At 44.0% G+C, this 21,868-nt stretch overlaps 1 protein-coding gene across 1 annotated transcript in view; it reads left to right on the top strand.

Moving 5' to 3' along the window:
* The window catches only part of pdlim4 (PDZ and LIM domain 4), a 61,987-nt gene that overhangs the window by 1,616 nt on the left and 38,503 nt on the right, over positions 1-21,868 (top strand). The window contains exon 2 of the mRNA XM_084073638.1: positions 13,024-13,175. Within this exon, the coding sequence (XP_083929764.1) occupies positions 13,024-13,175 (152 nt within the window). The remainder of the gene's footprint in view (positions 1-13,023; positions 13,176-21,868) is intronic.

Genomic DNA, 21,868 nt, shown 5'->3' with positions numbered 1-21,868 from the left:
ACCAACTGAGCCAAAAGGTCACCTGCCCAGACTTGCCAGTAAGAGCCCACTGAAAATAGCTTGGAAAGTGGGATTAGTGTGTCACAGTGTGTCTGCAAGGACACATTTGTTTCTGCCACAGCCTGCCTGCCACAGACAGCCGTGGAGTCTATTTTTATTTATATCAATATTTTTTTTAAACTTAAAATGATCTTAGGTCTCCACCTTCAACCACTGCTGAAGTGTCCTTTTGCATTGAACTCAAATTGCCTTGATCTCAGCACGTCCTCCACCCTGGAGGTTTGATCAGTGCATACTTGCGTGATTGGCACTATTAAAAGATGAGTTATTATGGGAAGAGATTCTTCAAATAGTGAACATCGTGTTACCCTTTGATGATGATGGTACTGCCACACACAACAGGGAAATTAATTACAGGTTATGCAGCGAAGCCAGTCACATTTCAATGGAGCTTACATAAACCGAGGTTCACATGGATGGCCTGCATGTCACAACGAAACCAGGGTGTTTTTGACTTCCCCCTAATGGACTGACAAACACAAAGACATGATGTGAGTGAATTATCCAGGTAGAACATTATGCACAATATAAGAAGGCAGAAACTGGTAGAAACAATAGAATGAACGGAAGTTAGAACCTGCTAAAGGAGAGTTGATTCTCAGACACCCAGAGAGAGAGAGAGAGTGGGAATGGAATCCCACCTATAGGTTTCTGTCTCCCATGGGGCTGGTTACATTCTACAGATGAGGCATGGTGTTATTCACTGCTGTTGATATAGTATCCCCTGTCTTCTCCATTCATCACATTCTCACTGCATTCTTGCTGTACATGCTCTCAAGACAGCAACAAATACACTATGTTGAATGGGGAGAGGGCGAGAGAGATCTCTGTGTGCGTGCGTGTGTGTGTGCGTGCGTGCGTGCGCGCACGTACGCGCGTACGCGCCCGCGTGTGCGTGTGTGTGTGTGTGTGTGTGTGTGTGTGTGAATCTGCACGCGTGTGTGTTTCAGAGAGGCAGATATTTTATGTGTTACAATATCCAAAATGTCTCTTTGGACGGGAGTGAACTCCCCATAGTGCTTTATCTCCTCGGCTCAACGCGGGGAGAGTGAGTAAATATCATGTAAGCCTCGTGCAAGCCAGAACAGCCCATAATAGGGCAGGAGTGCTCACAGTGTTTGCTGATTCTGTACAGTTAGGCAGTTCAACTTGTGGATGGATGGACAGATTTAGCCTAAAGAGGAGAGAAGAGATGGGAGGAGATGGGAGGAGGGGACATGAGATGAGATGAGATGAGAGGAGAAAGGAGAGAACAGAGAACAGAGAACAGAACAGAATAGACGATTAAATTAAAAAACCTGAAAGACGGCTAAAGTAGTCGCTAGCGGAGCGTAAAGCATGATCAACAGGTTTCCCTCCCCCACTCTTCTGTCTCCCACTCCCCCACTCCCTGCTCCCCTCCCACTTCATCTGTGGTTTGTTAATGATATGGAACACCTGCAGTTGGAGCCAGTGAAAGTTGTGAATCTCAGAAGACAAGAAGCCCCGATAGCAGCAGCTGGTTCTTTGCTAAAGGTGCTAATTTACCAAGGATTAGCCCATTAGTGCCCAAGGACTGGAGTTGATTAATGTGGTGTGGTGTCCCCAGAATGTTGTTAAATGTGTGTGTGTGTGCGTGTGTGTGCGTGTGTGTGCGTGTGTGTGTGTGTGTGTGCGTGTGTGTGTGTGTGTGTGTGTGTGTGTGTGTGTGTGTGTGTGTGTGTGTGTGTGTGTGTGTGTGAGTGTGTGTGTGTGTGTGTGTGTGTGTGTGTGTGTGTGTGTGTGTCTGTGTGTTGCATGCACATGCTTGTGTGACTGTGTCTGCATGTGATAGAGGCAGAAAGAGCGAGCAAGAGAGAACGATAAGGTCACTGATGTAATTGCCAAAGCATTTAGAGAGGATGCGCTGAAACTGTCAGCTGTAGGTTAAACTCTTGTTAAATGAATGCCAACACAACCTCTATTCATGTAGGTGACGCAGGGCGCTGAGGTCAGTCAACACAGCCTCCATGCTTTAGGTGACGCAGGACACTGGGTCAGCTAATTCAGCCTCTAAGCAGTAGGTCTGTTGTTCTCAATGTGGGCTCCGGGGACACCCAGGGGTCCTTTTGGCGGTTCCAGGGGGTCCCCAGGTAAATGATGGATAATTAGGGTCTGTAACTCTGAGAGTGTCGAGAACTGTTTGTACACTAAAAGTGTAGATTGGGCTCGAAGAGATAAGAATTGTATCAAATGGGGGTCTGTGGGCTAATAATGCATATCAAACTGGGGGTCTTGGTAATGAAAAGGTTTTAGAATTGCTGCAGGCAGTGACACAGGGTGCTGAGTCCACCAACAGAGCCTCCATGCAGTACTGCAGGGTGCTGAGGTCAGGCCTGTCAACTGGTAAATGAGACTTCTCCTTGGCAGGAATTCACAACTAGGTGCTGTGTAAATACTAAACTGGGTGTGTACAGGAGTGGTGTCCAACTTCCCTTTTGACACCTTCAGGTCATAGACGTATCAGGGGGACCCTGTTTCAAGGTCTAGTTGAAGTAAGACTGGAGCGTTTTTTTGGAACCAAACCTTTTGGAAACCTTTTCTGTTTTTCTAGAAGTAGTACAAATTATTATTCTAGTCGAGTTGACTGGTTGGACGTCATCTTCCCTGTTTAATTTTAGAATATTGAAGTATAACTTAATTAGTGGTGTTTGTTATTAACCTTATAATTTACTGTTTCATTCTTTGTTGTTGTTGTTGTTGTTGTTGTTGTTGTTGTTGTTGTTGTTTTTGACCATGAAGCTCTTGAAAAGGGCTATTTCAAATAGGACACATTGCCTACAATAAGTGCCATTTGTGAACAACAACAGATGCTACAGATGTCTCCGCAACAAAGTAACTGTTTGCCCATATTCTTGCGGTCACTGTCCCTTGAGACATACTGTACAATATGAAGGCTGTATTGTATACATACCGGTCATCTGCAACTGACCCTAGAGGCCTGCACTGTGCTCAATGTGTGACCCTTTGGTTGTGTTTGTATTCAAAGTTCAAACCAAGTCACGTTTACATAGCAACATACACTAACAGTATACATCAAAGTGTGATCAATAGACCAGGCTTACATAGCAACATCCACTAACAGTACATCAGAGTGGGATCAATTAAAAGATGCTCAACACACCTAAAGTTGTGCATACTGCCAAGAGATAGACAGAGAGGGAGGGAGAGACTTTTAAGATAAACTCCTTTCTTTCTTAGACATACGTACATATAGGAATCCTTTGACTTACTGTTAATAGATAGAGCTATGTGCAGCAGTATCTGCATGTCATGTAAATTATAATCTATCTGTCTTTTTCTCCCCCCCTTTTAATTTCTTCAACATCCTCCTAAATTGATATCAAAGTCCCTTTGTTGTTCTATGATCTAATGCAGTATGTCTATGTTATCCTTATCCTTATGTCTCATTGCTGGAATTAATTACAATCAGAGTTACTCTCTTCACTCTTGTCTTGCACACTTACTGTCACTAAACTTTAGGTGACTTGCTGTGTATCTAACCATAAACCAAAGTGCAGTGTGGCAAAGGGAAACTTTTATATAATGTATGGGAAAACAATTGGCATCAAAACCAACAGCCAGCAGTACTGCTATATGCTACCCACTCTACAGGCGTGCTCTACTCACATTCACGTTGCCTCAAACAAAGGACACGTGATTTGAAGGTGACTTTACAAGAGCACATATAAAGCATATTCATTGTAAATCTCTATGAAAGGGCGTGCTCCTGCTGAACCGAAACGTCCCTCGCTCGCTCCTGACGTCTGTCTGCGTGTCCCTCGGCCACATACCAGAGAGAGGACATGTGATCTATAGCCACATGGCTTGTTTCTCCCAGCCTGCTTGTTATAATTGTCAGCCCAGATTGTTCTGTGGCAGCTATTTTCTCCAGAGCCCGAATTATAGCTGCTGGGAGCAGCAGCATCTCCACACTCCACAGCACGTTGAGAAACAACAAAAAAGAAGATAATAGATGATACTCTCTAAGAATTTCCTGTTGTCACTGAAGCTATGGAGAAGTGATTCTTAATCATAATGTGAAGACGCAGGGGACTATAGGGTCATTCCCTGGCAGGTGGACACACAACAGTTTATCAGGGCTCTTTTGTTGGTTTTCAGTCCAGAGTGGTGTTCAAATGCAGACTCGCAGAAGATAACACTATTGTTACGGATCCTTGAAACTAAAAGCCATTTTTCTGACTTTTTGCTGACATTGACATTGATGACATTGCTATTTATGTAGCAGATGTGTCCCGATCACTTTCAACTTGGTGTCCCTATTTTGGGCACGTCGTTATAGGATTTCTTGTTTTGTTTTTACAGAATATTGGTCAAAACATTGGTAATCGTGGTCTAAGACTCTGCAAAATTGGGATCGCTTCGGACCCACAAATCCACAAATTATTAGGTTGGGCTCTTAATAATTATATTCTTACTGTACACATTGCACCAGGGGTTGATGCTTTGTCAAACATTTATTTGAGCCAGCATAACAGCTAGCATTTCAACTCAAGGTCATCATCAAGGGTATACTGTATCATTGCAGTTCCTGCTGTCACGTGTTGTATTGTAGCCATATCGGGTTCATAGAACGCTAACCTATTCTTGCTTTTATGCTTTTGCAGTGCTAAGTATCTAATTACATACTTATAAAACGTGAATTTTCCTGTGATCACACACCTTGCGGTTAAGTACCCAGCGGTAAACAAAACAGATAGCCCCTATTCAAGGGGCGCTTATCCCATCTGCAACAAATATTCACGCTGCACAAATCAGATTCATAGGGGCTGTTACACACCCATTGATGATTAATATCGTGTTCATAATAAACAAAGGGACATATTAACTAGACAAACTACACACACAAAGATGTGTGTATGTATGGAGGCCCTTTTCTGCATGAGTCCTGTGTTTCATTACTGCTGTGCTCTCATTGACAACTGAATTTACCCCACGGGATCAATAAAGGTCTGTCTATCTATCTATAGTAGCTGATGTGTCACATTGGCATGATCGAGGCCTTTACAGCAAATACACATGGGACATTGCATCATCGTTAGCCTGCCTTAAAGCTCGAGTCGCTCTCTTATCTAGTATTCTTTTTAAAGACCTGCGTCACACTTTATTTCATCGACAGCTGCACCGTTGTTTATTAGTCTTGGCGGATGTCTACTTCTTTGTGAGAATTGTGACAATCAAACTCCAGTCGAAATCTCGTAACCCCTGGCGATGGAAGGATTTTCCTAGCCGTCGTCAAGGTCACAGCCATGGTTTCTGTCCTGAAGCCAACAAGCAAACAAAAGCGGTTGTCGCACTGCCAGGAATTATTCTGCCTATCGCTCAGATGTGTGACTGAGTGCTTCCACCCAGCATTTAGGTCGTGAGTAGAACGATTCCCAGATGGGGAAACCATTTAAAACGGCTCTCCGTGTAGAAGGTGTGGGGTTTGGCCGAGGCGTTGTCCTAGATTCACTGCCGACTTATAACCCAAAGTTTGCTGGTTCAAACTTGTGCTCTGAAAGTGTATTCCAGTTGAGGATTAGTGGCCAGAGGGTAGCTGCTTTGTGTACCTGTTAACAACCTTAGGCAAAGAACTACAGTCACTGGTGCTATAGAGTAGGGCTTTCACGACTAGAGATTTTTACAGGTCGACTAATTTGACCCAGTGGTAGTTGACTAGTCGACTAGTCGAAATTTACATTAAAAAAAAAAGTTTTTTTTTTTTTAGGGGGGGGCATTGTTTTAATGCCATCCTACTACTATATTACTACTATTATTATTATCCTCCTGCCCTTATTTTTATGGCGTTTTAAGGGAAGCACTTCTTATTGGGAAGCGCCCAATAATAGGCTTTTATTGGGCATACTTTTGACCCCCTTTTGATAAAAAATAAAGTCAGGAGGATAATAATAATAGTAAGATGGGCCATTACTATGGCATTAAAATAATAAAAAAATAAATTAAAAAAACATTCATTTTTTTTTTTTTCAACTATTTGACTAGTAACAACAAGGTCGACTAGTGGTTATACTAGTCGACTAGTCGACTAGTTGGTGAAAGCCCTACTATAGAGCAGTAGTTTTCAATCTTTTTGTGCCCAAGGAAGGAACACCAAAGGACAAAACAAAACCTCAAGCCACACCTGTATTGCTTTGGTGGAACGTTTAGGCCCTAAACTTTTAGGGCCTCATTTCCCAATGCAGCGGGAAATTGTATACCCTAAACTTTAGGGTATACAGGCTTTCACTTCAGTCCAGAGTCAGTGGCATCTTTGATTTATGACAGTTCTGAGAGAAGGGGTCAGTAATTATCAGCCATAGAGTTAGCTTGAAGTAGAGCTTGTAACAGATAACACAGGACATGGAGCTGTTGAGCTAACCACTTTAACCCTGGTTAAAGTGCATGGCGTCCCTTGAACATTTTCTAAACGTTTCGAAAATAGAAAATCTATAAGCTCGCTTGTACTTTAGATAGATCGGCTATTTCGAAAAAAGTATAGAACTTTTTTTGAATCTTTTGGTTAATATGCACAAGATGGAAGAAAATACAATTTACACAATGATGACAGAATATCACAGAATAATGTCCACCCAAGGCCAGTCTAATCCTCAATGTTGATTTAAACCTGAGAGTGTGAAAATGGAACCAATTGTCAAGTGTCAATTTTGACACTCTCAGAGTTAAATGAGCATTGAATGACTTTTACTGTGCACCACTGACCACTGTTTGGCAGTGGTCCAGCACTATCCAAATGCACATATGGCACACGAACCCATGCACATAGTACCTTAATCCAAACGCAATCACAACCACACACACAAAAGCTTTCATACACAGACTGCACACCTGTTTCTTGGTGACGCCTCGTTGTCTCCGCCAGGCCGAAGGCATGGCGAGAGAGTATGTTTTACTCCCTGTCCGTCCGTCCGTGTGTGTATGTGTCCGTCTGTCACCAGCTAATCTCCGGCACCGTTGGCCCAGTCGCTCCGAAACTGTGCACACACACTCCCTGGATGCCAATTCAGAACTTCTGCCCCAAATCTTTCACATGGGCCTGTTATAGCGCCACCAGGAGGCCGATTTGTGCAAAACCCATTTTTTAATATTACTCCTACAAATGTTATCCAAACGTCATGCAAATCAGTACACAGTATCACTATAGTCATGTGATCAACATGGATCTGTCCAATTTCCCATATTCCATCCTCATTGCCTAAGGTTGGCTTCCAAAGTTTGCACGATTGGTCCGTTTTGAACAAAAAGCCTCAAAGTATACACACAGCTTGCGATTTCCGTGAAATTTCACACGCACATTCCCACTAGGCCGAGGAAGAAGTGCCACCCTCTCACATTGGCCTGTTATAGCGCCACCAGCAGGTCTAATTTAGCAAAACACATTTTCGGAACAAAATGCCTCACATCATGAATGCAGTGTCAATGCAAGAATAAATGGCACGGTTGGCACCCTTTTCACATTGGCCTATTATAGCGCCACCAGGAGGTCAGAATAACGTACCTGACCTGGCGGAGACCTGTGCTCCGAGGAGCACTTTTTCTAGTTCAATCTATTTTTGTTGGTGTCCCCTTATCTTTTGGTCTCTCTTTTTTGTCCCTCTTTCAAACTCACAGTCATGCACGCACATGCACACACATGCAACCACACTTTTTGCAAACATTACAGGAAGTGCACAAGGCATCATTGTGCCACATGGTGGCTGTGACATTAGGCTGTCATTTTTCAAACCGCTCGATCTGTTAGCCATTAACTATGTCACTGTTTATGGAGAGAGCCCCTTATGGAAACACCGGGGATTGTTTAGATTGCTCAACCAATGCAGTCGCTCTCAGTACAATCAGTGTCACTTCACATTCATCACGGAGGGTTTTGTGCAATCAAACTGTTACCGCTCAGCTAACGCCTACAGCGCCCTGCACCCCTGTCATCTTGATGCGTAGTTCAATGGTTAAAACCTGACAATGATGCCTAATTTATGCTGTATGAGGAAGTATAAATAGGGCTTAACGCTGCATCGTCTCCACTAGAAATGTAGGAATTTGTTGTACCGCAAGGCATCCCACAGAGCTGGGCCATCCATCAAGAAGAGCATATCCATGTACTCTTTGTACAGAAAGGCAGGGGTTCAATTTTTTTTTCCTTAAATTAATTATACTGATGCTATGAAAATGTGTTTCTCTTTAAATGAAATTAAATTGTCTGACTGTCACAGTTGTACAAATCAATTCATAGTGGTGGTGATATTGAAACATATTGTAATCTTTTTGACTGGGACCCCTTGGAACCTCCCCAAGGATCCCTGGGGGTCCCTGGACCCACAAAACCACTGCTGATATTTATTTATTTATTTATGTCCCCTGTTGCCATTCAATCTGCCCTCGCACGTCGGAGGTGGCCAGAGATGAAAGAGAACATTGATTCAACTTATTAGTAGGGACAATTCAATAGTTCCCTGACATTGGTAGGGCCATATGACTGCCAATAATCCTATAAAGGCCTAATAGACCAAAAACAATACTAATACGTTTCTGTGATAATGGAAAACACACAAATGATAACTGATCATTGGTTTACTAATCATTGGTCATGTTTAAAGCCCAACCTGGGATTCCTTTGAACATTGGGGTTGTATTCACATACGTTCTGAAAGAGTTTGATTAGTAGATATGTAATATGTTGGAACTTTCCCACTTGATCAGAAATCAATAGCAACATACAGTTTAAATATAATTTAGCATTTATACAATGTTAACCCTTCTATCAAGAACTGAGTCAGTCATTTATAGAATAAAAACAAGTCTCCACGTATTTACTCGATTTTTGGTGATTTGTTTACATTTGTTTGTCACCACTTTTATTGGACCTTTAATAAATGCTCCTTTCAACCATGTTGGAATCAGTGGGAGTAATTAGGTAAAACCAACCGGGTATTGGAACACAGCCATAGGCGTAATCGCTAACATAATGGGTTAATGTGAGTCGTTACACTGGTAGAATGAGATAAAGGGAAGAAAAGCATTAACCTCCATTTTAAGTGGCTAAGTGGCTTGCCTAGGCTGTAAAAGAATAACTTAATTACAAAATTACATCCGGCTCAAAAGCTGCATGCTGCTAAACGGTTACATCATCCCGCAATGTAAATATAGCGCACGATGATTAGGACTTAACCGCGTAACCTAACATACTTGTTATATATGTTGCCCATGTGTGAGGCCTGTTTGTCGTCCACTGTCTGACAACCTCAGCCATGCCAATGTGGTGCTTAGCATACCACTGTGTGTGTGTGTGTGTGTGTGTGTGTGTGTGTGTGTGTGTGTGTGTGTGTGTGTGTGTGTGTGTGTGTGTGTGTGTGTGTGTGTGTGTGTGTGTGTGTGTGTGTGGTTCATTACTATTCATGGCTTGGCCTTAAGATGATATTTGTCACTATAGGCTATGCTGCAACACATGCCGTTGACTTATGACATAACATAGACAGCACATAGTCCTGACCTCAACCAAAAACCTCTGTTCCTCAGTTAGAGAAACCCACACACATACTGTAGTAGGTCTACAGTACAGTGCCCACACACAGACATACATTCTGTACATTCACATACAGATAAACGTACCAAAGACACACTTCTAAACTTGAAAATATTTACCAGTATACATTTACATATTCACACTGATACCTGCACATTACACAGTTTCTACACAGTTTCTACACAGTTACGCACACACACACACACACACACACACACACACACACACACACACACACACACACACACACACACACACACACACACACACACACACACACACACACACACACACACACACACACACACACACACACGCAGACAGACACATAAGCATACATATACACAGAAGTGTAAGCTTAACGTATACGCCAGCGGATGACGGTGTTGCTCATCAACATGAACGGATTAAGCTACAGTACCAACCAGCATTGCGACACGTTGTTAGCTTAATGAGTTCTTGTTGGCGAGCAGCACTAACCATAGCACTACAGGGTATAAATTAGGCATTACCAACATGCCTATGACCTCTTGCTGTGTCAGAACAGAGTCATGGACGAGGGGTGTGGGGAGGGGGTGGGAGACCCTCTGAACCTCAGTTATTACTGTTTCATGGAGCGTGAACTTCAAAGGCTCTGCTGAGCTCCAGTCAACCGGCTCCTTTGGTAACGCGGTACTGCTTTCCTAAGTCTTTCCTTGTCCTCTTGAGAGTGGAAAAGATACTCCAGACTGGATCATCTCTACACAGGAAAATCCTCAGTGTTCATGTAACTAATTTGGGTCAGTGTTTATCCTCTAAGAGTCACATTAACACTGAGGATTTTACTGTGCCGGCCAAATTAGGTGAATGCTGTTGACCGATAAAGTAATGTGATCTATTTTGGGAATACCCAGTTGTCATAGTGATTGCGATTACACATGAACAAAGCTTTTCTGTTTTCTTTTTCTTATAGTTATATGAGAAGATGAAGAGCTCATGCTGGTAATTAGCCTAATTTGATTTGTTTGAACAGCATTAAGAATCAAGAATGATGAACAGGAACTGTCTTGGACAACTTTCCCTCATGGCTGCAGCCTTTCGCAATTTTGAAATTGCTGTAATTTCAGCATTTCTTTTAGTTTCTCGTGCGACCCTTGAGGTCAAATACATCATGATTTTGGCCTGGATGTGTGTTCTAGTATGTATGCTGTTTGTCGAAGATGTGTTCTGAAGTTATTTTATGGGGCCTCTAGTATCTTTTTTTACAGTAAGTACAGACATATTTCAACACCAGGTTTACATTCCAGCTCCACGGTTCCAAACACAATACATCTTAATGTTACTCCCAGACAGCAGTCATTGTAACAGGCAGCAGAATAATGTTGTTTTGTCAGGTTGTGATTGCTCTGGTATGGAGATTAATGAGTGGTGGTGAGAGGTACACACTTAAAGACTTTTCTATGACAGGACACGGACGAATAGGTAACACTTAACATACAAGGTGCTTGTTAGAAGTAAGGTCATCCTCTGTGTTCTTACCTTGTGTCGTTTCTTAATGCAGGTACATAGTAAAATTCTCAGTGTTAATTGATCCATGTGTAACTCTGAGAGGATACAAATGCAACCAAATGGACCCTATGGGTCCATTTGGTTACATTTGTACCTGCTCAGAGTTAAAAGGATTTGACTGTTTCAAAAGTATTCACTCCCAGTCAGCATGTCCTTGACAAAAGGCACTAAACCCTACCTGCTCCAGCTTGCTCCTGCAATTTGATCGCTTTGTGGAAATGGCCCCCTGTGTGTGTCAGAGGGCTATGTGGAAACAATAGAGGGGAAAAGAAACTATTCATACTGTGTGTAATAGTGTGATTAATGCGCTCTTCATAAAATAAATACATAAAGCTGGATTGTTATCCGTTTTGGTCACATTTTAAGCCAAATTTGAGCAGCTGCATTCATGCTCATTTTGCTCCACTTTCACTGGTGGAGGAACAAGGCTGAAATGGCTGCCTCCTCGTAGACGTTCTAGGTAATGAGGGACAATGTGATTGGTAGTTTCATCCCAGCAGGCTAAAACCAGATGACCAGCAAGGGAAGCGTGGGGGATCCTGTGTGTGTGTGTGTGTGTGTGTGTGTGTGTGTGTGTGTGTGTGTGTGTGTGTGTGTGTGTGTGTGTGTGTGTGTGTGTGTGTGTGTGTGTGTGTGTGTGTGTGTGTGTGTGTGTGTGTGTGTGTGTGTGTGTAATTATGGAAAATTACTATCATATGTCACAGTGTGCTTGTGAAGGTGAAGCCTTAAAAAGGGAGTCCACTCTCCTCTTAGCCAACCCCCCCACACGCGCACACATGCACACACGCACACACACACGACACACACACACACACACACACACACACACACACACACACACACACACACACACACACACACACACACACACACACACACACACACACACACACACACACACACACACACACTCTTTCTCTCCCTCTCTATCTCACTGCCTCACCTTTCTCTTTCCCTCCTGGGTTCAAATGCCCAAAGGAACCCTGTGTATCAGAATTGAAGGATCACAGAAAAAGAACCTGGTTAGCGTCAACAAAATGAAGGGTGTGTATGTGTAAAACTGCAGCGGTGCAAAGCATGTTCCATTCAGAGTCAGACATGTGTTGAACAAGATCAAGGTGATGAGAATTGCACCGAAATCCTCTCCCCCCAATGCAACGCGTAGGTACAAAACAGGCATTGGGAAATGAAACCGATGTGATGACTTGCAGACAGCCTTCAAGTTTATACCACAGGCTGTGACGCAAAATCCTCTTTCAAAGCGAGGGCCGTGGGATTTGGGGGATTAAGAAAACAGTCCTTAAAGATTTAGTTTGATGCCTGTTGGACCGTAGACTTGGGTTTTTACATTTACTGGAGAGGATCGTAAAATTGCACATCGTTATTATTTTCTCTACTCTATCCTTCAAAGAGTTCAAGTCTCCTATCCTCCAACATGAACAATGATGGCTCTCCGTCATTGTTGCAGGCAGTTAGAAATGTAAACGTAGAACCCTGCCCGAGGCAACATGACACCCATCAGGGGACAGCTGGTACTGCTGAATTGTGCCTGGGCGTTGGCACTTCCAGACGAATATTATCTTCTTTCTTTCTTTATTTACAGACACTTGACAGCAATTGTTTTACCACCCTTGACAAATCTCCTTTTTCTTTTTCTCGTGTATGTGCCTGTGCATGTGTGTGTCTGTCTGTACGTGTGTGTGTGTGTGTGTGTGTGTGTGTGTGTGTGTGTGTGTGTGTGTGTGTGTGTGTGTGTGTGTGTGTGTGTGTGTGTGTGTGTGTGTGTGTGTGTGTGTGTGTGTGTGTGTGTGTGTGTGTGTGTGTGTGTGTGTGTGCTTGTCAAATGGTGTCATTAGGTAACGCCAGGCAGTAAGGCAGCCCAGGGGGACCTGATTCCAGGGGACACCATCCTGGCTATCAATGGAGACAGCACAGAGACCATGACACACATGGATGCCCAGAACAGGATCAAAACCTGCATCCAGCAACTCACACTACACATAAACAGGTACTGACCACACACACACACACACACACACACACACACACACACACACACACACACACACACACACACACACACACACACACACACACACACACACACACACACACACACACACACACACACACACACACACACTTACATGCAGTAGTCATGTGTGAACACAAGCACATAGGCATCCACACATGGCAGGCACAGACACACACCATTAAAACACATATCACCACGTCATGTATACTTTCACACTCCTGGAACAGATCACGCGCTTGCGCTACTTTGTACAATTCAGTTATCGGCACATCTACTGGCTTACAGGAACCGTGAGCCTAAAAATAACCTGTTTTTTGGGAAGTCTGTGAGTCACTTAGTAATCGGCAGCCATAGGTTAGACCCAGACCTCAACGAGGGCCTCGCTTTCGATCCTTGTGTCTTAATGACCCTCACAAGCCAGTTAAGACACATGAGTCGAAGGAGTTTCATAACTGAGGTCATTCACTGTGTCCCATCCAGGAATACACATCGTTTCTATTTCTGGTTAGTCGGTTCCACATATGGGTACATTTGGGTCATACTTAGTTGACTGGTTTATGTGAGTCAAAGTGAGCTATTGTCTGCCCCATGCCATCAAACTCAATGAGCCTTGGACATACTGTACATTGAGATGCACTTTGACCCAAATGTTTAGAAAGACGTTTATTTAAGTGGTTCATGGTATGACAAATCATCTCTTTCCAACATTGGCGCTAAGAATGCATGAGACAACCGTATAAGGCAGGACATGAGCGACATGGTTTGATCAAAAATAGCAGAGCTCGCCTCCAAATGGAAATCACTGGTCTAAACAGTTAAAGATAGAGACGAAGGGATATTGAGAGAGGAACAGTACGAGTGAAAGAGACAGAGATTGGGGAATGCCAGGGGAAAAGTGAAATGTCAGTCTCTTCCCAGATTTCTAATAGACGGTTTTCTTTGGGTTACCAGAGTGCTGAAAAGTGCAGAGCTGACCTTGGCAATGTCAGGATCCCATAGTCTTCTCAGATGAAGAGCACAGTGTGGGTTTATGAGCTCTAAAGTGACAACTGGGGTGTTTTAGCTCTGTCCTCCCAGGGCATTAGACATAACACACTTGTCGCAGTGGTTAGGAGCTAGCGCTGCACATTCAGTGGAAATAAGTATCAGAGGTCCAATGCACGAGCACACACACACACGCGCGCGCGCGCGCACACACACACACACACACACACACACACACACACACACACACACACACACACACACACACACACACACACACACACACACACACACACACACACACACACACACGGGACTCCCAAGCTTCATCCTATAAATATTGTAGGAGACATTTCTTTCTGTTTTTGGAATGTCGACTTTTCCTGTTCCACGAAACAAGACAGCCTGGCCCCCTCGGAGAAGTGCTCCATATATCAGACTGGAGCGTTAAGTACTGTACCCACTTAGGGACAGTAAATTTATTTTAGGATACACAAAGTACAGTTCACCGCAATGCACAGTGGGACCTGAAAAGCCTCAAACCTGGGGAGACTCCTCTACAGCTGCGGTAGCAGCAGCAGCGTGCTTGGTGATGGGTCCGTCCCACATTCACAATTATTAGAGCTGACCTGGGGCATCTTGTACATGCAATTATAGCAGTAGTGTTTGATTTAACCTGTCTGTAAGTCCAGACGGGTGAGAGTGTCTTCATCAGGATGTTTTAGTCACATAAAAGCGAAGCAGATTGACATGAATTATTTTCTTGCGATTGTCTCAACCTTCTGGTATAGTATGCACTTTGATTTCTCATACAAAGGAACCAACACGAGTCAGCTAACACAAATGAAATGTAAATACTATTTCATCCAGATCTGCGAGAGGGTGTCCTTAGATACCTGCCAAACTCGACATAAGAAATACACAAATGAACTAGTTTCAAGAGGTGATCATTTCACCATGTGGGACGATTAGATGATCTAATGTCTGGGGCGCAACTATTGAAAAGTGGTGAACCACTTTCAACCTGGTGTCCCTATTTCGGGCATATCATTATAGTCCAAAATCGCAACATTTCAGCCTAAATAGCAGATCTAGAGCAATGCATTGTGAGAATCAAATTATTGGCTTAGGAATGCGACAAAAATATTGAACCTAAAAAATAAGTAATTTTTCAGTGAACTACTCCTTTAAGTAAGGACTGACTGTCGACTGACATATCATATTATACTGTATGACCACCCACAGACTTCCTCAGACCAGCCATGGACCATCCACAGAGTTCTGTTACAGCCCAGCCAGTCAGAGAGGCTTAGTTGACTTTTTCTCTGTTAAAACCCGGACACTCTGACTTGTGATTCATAGTTGTGACACATAGTTCAGGGCAGGACAGGCTAATTTTCGCTATGCCTTGACTGGATTCTCCCAAGCCTACCCTGCTTAGAACTACAGTCTGCGCCAATATGACTGTTGTAAAAACAGCTTTCATCTGTCTCTAGGAACATCCCGGGTCCAACTGTAACCAGATAAATTCTCAATAAAAATGTTTTATGATCTGTTGGTGATCACATGCATGCTTTTCAATAAGTTTCTAATTAGGATTTATTGGGGCTGAGTTGAAAGCCACATGGGCAACGACGTTTAGAGATCACCGCTCTGCTCATCCATCTCCTCTGCTCTCCGTTGACCTCTAATAAGATAACGTTTTGGACGCTCGAGATCACATGACTTTGCATCAGAGGCAGAGCGAGCTGGAGGCCAGCTGCTATCTGCTGGTATGTGACCTTTTCATCCTGTATATCGCTTGAGTTATGACACAGCCTCAACTGTACCATCGCTGCTGCTGCTGCTGCTGAATGGAGGGGGGGGGGGGGGGGCGTCAGGGAGGGATGGAAGGAATAAGGAGGAAGAGAGTTAGGTAGAGGAATGGAGGTAGGGAGGGTCAGGAACACGTACCAGTCGAGATATGTACTGCAAGTAGCCATTGCTCTACTACCCAGAGCTGATATGACTTGCTAGCATGAGAGAGAGAGAGAGAGAGAGAATGATTGAGGGAGAGAGGGAAAATGAGAGAGAGAATGGTGGTGGGTGGGTGATGGGGGGGGGGGGGGTAGAGGGAGCCTCACAGAGAGAAGGAGAGAGAGAGGCCTGCCTAGTTAATGGGCAGAGAATCGTAGAGACCAAGTGAGAAATCCACATGGGCCCTTCAGTGCAGACTGAGAATGCCATTTTACGGCCAAGATTTTCGCTGTGCGTACGGCTGGAAACTCAATTACACAGGCAAGGCAGCGTAGCTTAGCGTTGGGTTTCTCTCCCTGAGCCAGGGGATATAGGGCACCACAAGTCACCCCCCATCCCACCATGCAATCTTCACTACATATTTTTTACTGCATGTCAAATCCCGCTTTGGAGAAAATTTCCTTTTTCACACATTCCCCAAGCACACAGCATCCCCAAGACCCCGTTATTCAATCTCTGGAGTCTGGACAACAAGAGAGTCGTGTCTTTGTCAAGGAAGAGCAGTGGTGGAAAGTAACTAAGTACGAGTATTTATATTTTTCGATACTTTATACTTCTACTACACTACATCTCAGAGGCAAATATTGTACTTTTTACTCTACGATTATTTGAAAACACAAGTTAGTAGTTACTTTGCAGATAAGGTTATTATTACAAAACATACATTAACCAATTAAGCCATACTTTATACTTAGGCTATTCAAAATGAGCAGAACTAAGCTCACAACGTGTCTAATTATGTCTAAATGTTTAAAGCCTGTAAACCTGTTTGTAGAGTAGGACATTCTGCATAATGACTCAGTAAGTATATTTTGCCAATGCCAATGCTTTTCTAGTTTTACTCAAGTACATTTTTAAATACCATTGCTTCTTTTGCTTAAGTAAAAAATCTGAGTACTTCTTTTGCCACCAAGGAACAGCGATTGCGTGTCATCTGCAGATCAGGCTGTCGGTGTATGGTGAAGTTGTCATCTGCTGTGCGGCGACGAACTGTCATGCTGTTTGGTGTACGTGAACCGTACTGTTGTGGGCTTGGGGGTAAGCCGAGAGGCTTTAGCAGTTAAACCACCATCACAGAGTCTGGGAGGGACTTGCACAACCCTCCACTGACTCACCAGAAAATAATATTTTAGAGAACAACAGGCCTCAGACCTCATTAAAAGACTAAGCCATAAAGAACTCAAAACAGTCACAAGAACTAGAGAGCAGGAGAGAGCGAGGAACCGAAGACCTGTAATTTTGTGTTGCTGCCGTTGGACAAATATATGAGCCTACACGTCTGCTGTGAACCAAAATTACATTGGATGCAGCTGAGCCACAGAGGCCTCTTGTAGCGCAAGAATGTTCCCTTAGTAATGGCTCAGCATTCATTACTTTCATAACCAAACCCACCCCCCTCCGTCACACACCCCCATTTTTCATAATATGTGTCATAGCCCAGTTTTCAGGCCGCTCTCTGTTCTGGGCCCTTTTGGGTTAGCTGACCAATGAACCTCATGAAAGCTCGTGGCAGAGGAATAAAAAAACAGCCTCATAACAGATTGGGCTCGGCACGGCGGAGCATCTGTTCTCGGGGTGAAATGGTCACAGCCTTCAAACCAAACGGTAGGACTGTATTATTAATACGTTGGTCCCGCAGCGGCTTGGAGTGGGCAAACTGCTGCTTTAGAAGAAAGGTAAAAGAGTGAGAGGAGGAGCAAGACAGTGGAAAGGAACTATAAGAAGAGAGGGAAGAAGTAAGAAAGCAGTAAGAAAGAAAGAAAGAGTATAGTTTCTCACTCCCCTCGCTGCTGCAGGCCCACCACTATGCTAGTTCCTGTTAGCATCTGGCGGTGTGATCAAGGTGCTGTGTCGTCAGAGGGACCTGGACAGATACATAGTGTACTGGAGCATGTCATGTCTTGTACATCCAACGTTGACACGAAGCAGCTACAGTGAAGACCCTCACCTCTTTCTTCCAGATACCTCCTCCCTCCTCCCCCTTTTCCCTGCTACATCTCTTCCTCTCCCCGCTGCCTCGTTCTTCTTCTCGGCTTCCCATCACCCTCTCAGCTTCTCTTCTTTTTTTACTCCTTCCTCTTGAGCCTCCTATTGCTTTGTCTCCTCATCGTTCTACATCTCCTGTCTACTTATTTTCATTCTGTCTTCACCTCCCCTCTTATCCTCTCCTCCTGCACCTCTTTTTTCCCTTCTCCTTTCCTTTGGAATATTTCCTTCTCTCTCCGCTCATCCTCTCTGCTACCTCCCTCCTTCTACCCTGTGATTCGTTGAGAAAGCATGGCGGTCAGAAAACAGGCCTCCGGGACAGATGATGGTTTGGGTTGCGCTTTTCCACTGATGGTCGAGCCCCTTCGGAAAGATCCTCACACACGTACACATACGCACACAAACACACGCGCGCGCACACACACACGCGCGCACACACGCACACACACACACACACGCACACACACACACACACACACACACACACACACACACACACACACACACACACACACACACACACACACACACACACACACTGAGTCATGAAGGCTGCACAGTAAAATCCTCAATGTTAATTTGAGACTGACAGTGTAAAAGTGGACAAATGGACCCAAATGGACACGGAATGGTCCAAATTAACACTGTGGATTTGACTGCGTGGACACTGTGTGTGTGTGTGTGTGTGTGTGTGTGTGTGTGTGTGTGTGTGTGTGTGTGTGTGTGTGTGTGTGTGTGTGTGTGTGTGTGTGTGTGTGTGTGTGTGTGTGTGTGTGTGAGTGTGAGTGAGTGTGCTTGCATCGTGTGAGTCCGTGGTCCAGATCACACACAACGGCACCCGGAGGAGAGGCTTAATGGATTCGGACACAACAGGCAGAGAAAAGACAGCAAGGCGGCGTTTTACCCCATAACCCCCCCCTACCGTCTCGCTTTGACTCCGTGACCTGTGACTCACCGCTGAGGAATTATGAACGGTGGTCCGCATGGGTCCGAAGGAACACAAGACTCCAGCTGTGACGCAGAGAGAGAAAAAAAGTAACCTCTGAGAGAAGGTTCCCCAACTCCACCCTACCCCCTATCCCCAACCCCCCATCCATTCATCCCGTCATCTCCATGTTCCTCCTTAGTCCTTTTCTGTGGTCGTAAAGAACGTATAACATCAAGGGAGTCATAGGGAGAGACCACAGTCATCCCTCCCTCCCGCTTTTAACTGATCTTGTCATCGCGAGACGCAGGGTCTTCTAATCACAGCCCCACCACCACACACACCGGAGGTCTGCCGACGACGAGACCCCGGTGACTGCCCTTTTAAAACGCAGAGACTCCGCCGTCCCGAACCCAGAGGAGGAAAACATTTTGATCCCGTCTCTCATTACAAATAACACAGGAACCGTACCCCCGATAGCGTTTGATTTATGAGCGTAACTTCTGTGATAGCGGTGAAAACCGGTTCTCTCTGGTTGAGATGGGTTTGATGATAGCTGCTGAACCTTGAAGGATGGATGGAAAGTTTTTTTCCAGAATGAGAGACCTACTCTTAAAAAAAATAAGAAGATTGATTGCACAAATTTCAAGCAAACGACGGTGCTTCTTAGTAACTTACATCTGCCAAAAAGATAACACATCTACAAAGGAGACACTGCATATTTTATAATTACTGAACGACGAACAGGTAATAGTTTCCCTCTTTCCTCCAAATGGATATACAGCACGGCGTAACATTGAAAGAAAAACAAAGTCCAGCCACATCTTAATTTGAGGGCAAGTCGTTTCTCCCGTCTGTCTCTCTGTGTTCTCCTCAAACATGGAGAATGTGTGCAGCCAAAGTAAACTCATCCACCGCACCAAAAACTAAATCTCCCCCAATCAGGAAATTGGATCTGGCAGGGAGAGGTCAGGCAAGGGAAAATATGACCAAAGAAGAAGAAGAAGAAGGAGGAGGAGGTGAAGAAGAAGAAGAGGAAGAACATCATAGTGATGACCGGGGACTGACTGGGCCTCTCCTCTGGCACTTTCCTGTCAGTGGTGTGTTTCACTTTATCTACTGTGTAACATTAGTCACTGCTCCTATTTCACTTTCTTTCTTTTCGTTATTTTCATGCTCTCTCTTTCTCTCTCTCTCTCTCTTTCCCTTTCATTCTGACTGTGACTCACATTCGTTCTCGGACTGTGACCATCTACTGACGTAACATTGTGGTGCAGAATTAAAAAGATGTCGACCTTGCTTATATTTATAATATGAGAAAAAAAGAATGCTTTGTAATTTACCCAAAGTAGACACAGCTGTTTGTTTCTGGGGTTTTGTTTAACCACATGAACCCTAGTGTCTCTATACTGGGCTGAACATTCGGCGATCTACAAGCTCACAACGTGCCGCTTATGAGCTTATAGATCTACTACTTTTGGCGAGGAAATTAGGTGTAAAGGGAGACAATAAAAGGGCTTATTATAGACCCCTGAGGGACACCAAAATAAATAGGGTTTAATGAACTAATGGTGCTAATTTCTCCGCTTTTTCTTCTGCTTTTTCTCGTCCTCCTCCGTTATTGACGGTGATGTTATGTAAATATTTACGGGCACCAGGGGAGACAACGGACAGTAGTCAGACTAGATATTATTAATATTATAAGTAATCTCAGGAGAACTCAGCCCTCCATGTGTGAATCCCTATGCACACAGAACCAGAGTCTACTGTATGCCTATTTATCTTCTCCTTGGCATTAGAGCCAGACAGAGGAGGGGGGGGCTTTAAAGATGAGGTAAGGCTCCCCAATCTAGACATACTCTTAATATGAAACATCTCGTCTGGCGTTACCAGGACGGCACGGCAGGGTAGATCGCGGCAATTCGGTCAACACGGCATCAACTTGAAAGCGTATAATCCTGACAAGCGTGGGTATTCACAGACTCCTCTGATGCCGTAGTGCTCAGATTTATCATTCGCAGTTGGCACGGACGGCCATAGAGCCAGACAGACAGGCACAGGAGAGAGATTAGAAAGTCTTGCGCTAATATGCTTCTCTGTTGGGGAAAGAAATAGAGTTGATGGACTTCCCAGCTCTTGTTTCTCAACATCACACATACACTCCTCGGTGTTAATTTTACCCCAAGAGTGAATAAATGAGGTCATGCTCTCTGAGTTAAATAACACTGGTTATTTTACTGTGTGCCTAATGCCCGTCTATTATTATACCTGTTCATTCTAGGGACACAGCAGTTATTGTCTTGGTGCTTTGGCACTAACTGATGCAGCCTTTTCTTACTGTTCCATTGACTGCTTGTACATTTGGTCATGTGGTGAGCTTTCTCTACTTATGCACATTTATTTGTAGGGAGAAGTTTCACGCACTCTAACCAATCCACAGAGAAAGGAAATGTAGGCCTGTCTGGCGCTCTTAGAACGGCACAATCATGAATCTGATGAATGATAATGTTCTGTAAATATGTTGAACGTGAACTTGAGTGCTGAGTTGACCGTGACACCCTGTACATTTGGATGGATTTTGATTGCTCTGACAATGTTCCAAACGATATCATTTACCACTCTCGATGTCATTATAGTTGAGATATGGACTCAGCCATCCACTTGAGTTAGAATGATTTTCAAAATGACATATTTATAGTTATTGTTATAGTTATTATTCTTGGTGTGGACAGCCCTTTTTCCAAATGATAGCACT

Source organism: Gymnoscopelus microlampas (genome assembly GCF_963454915.1).
Source record: "Gymnoscopelus microlampas genome assembly, chromosome: 12".
Taxonomy (NCBI): domain Eukaryota; kingdom Metazoa; phylum Chordata; class Actinopteri; order Myctophiformes; family Myctophidae; genus Gymnoscopelus; species Gymnoscopelus microlampas.
The sequence above is the reverse complement of the archived record's forward strand: the minus strand, read 5'-3'. Positions and strand labels throughout refer to the sequence as shown.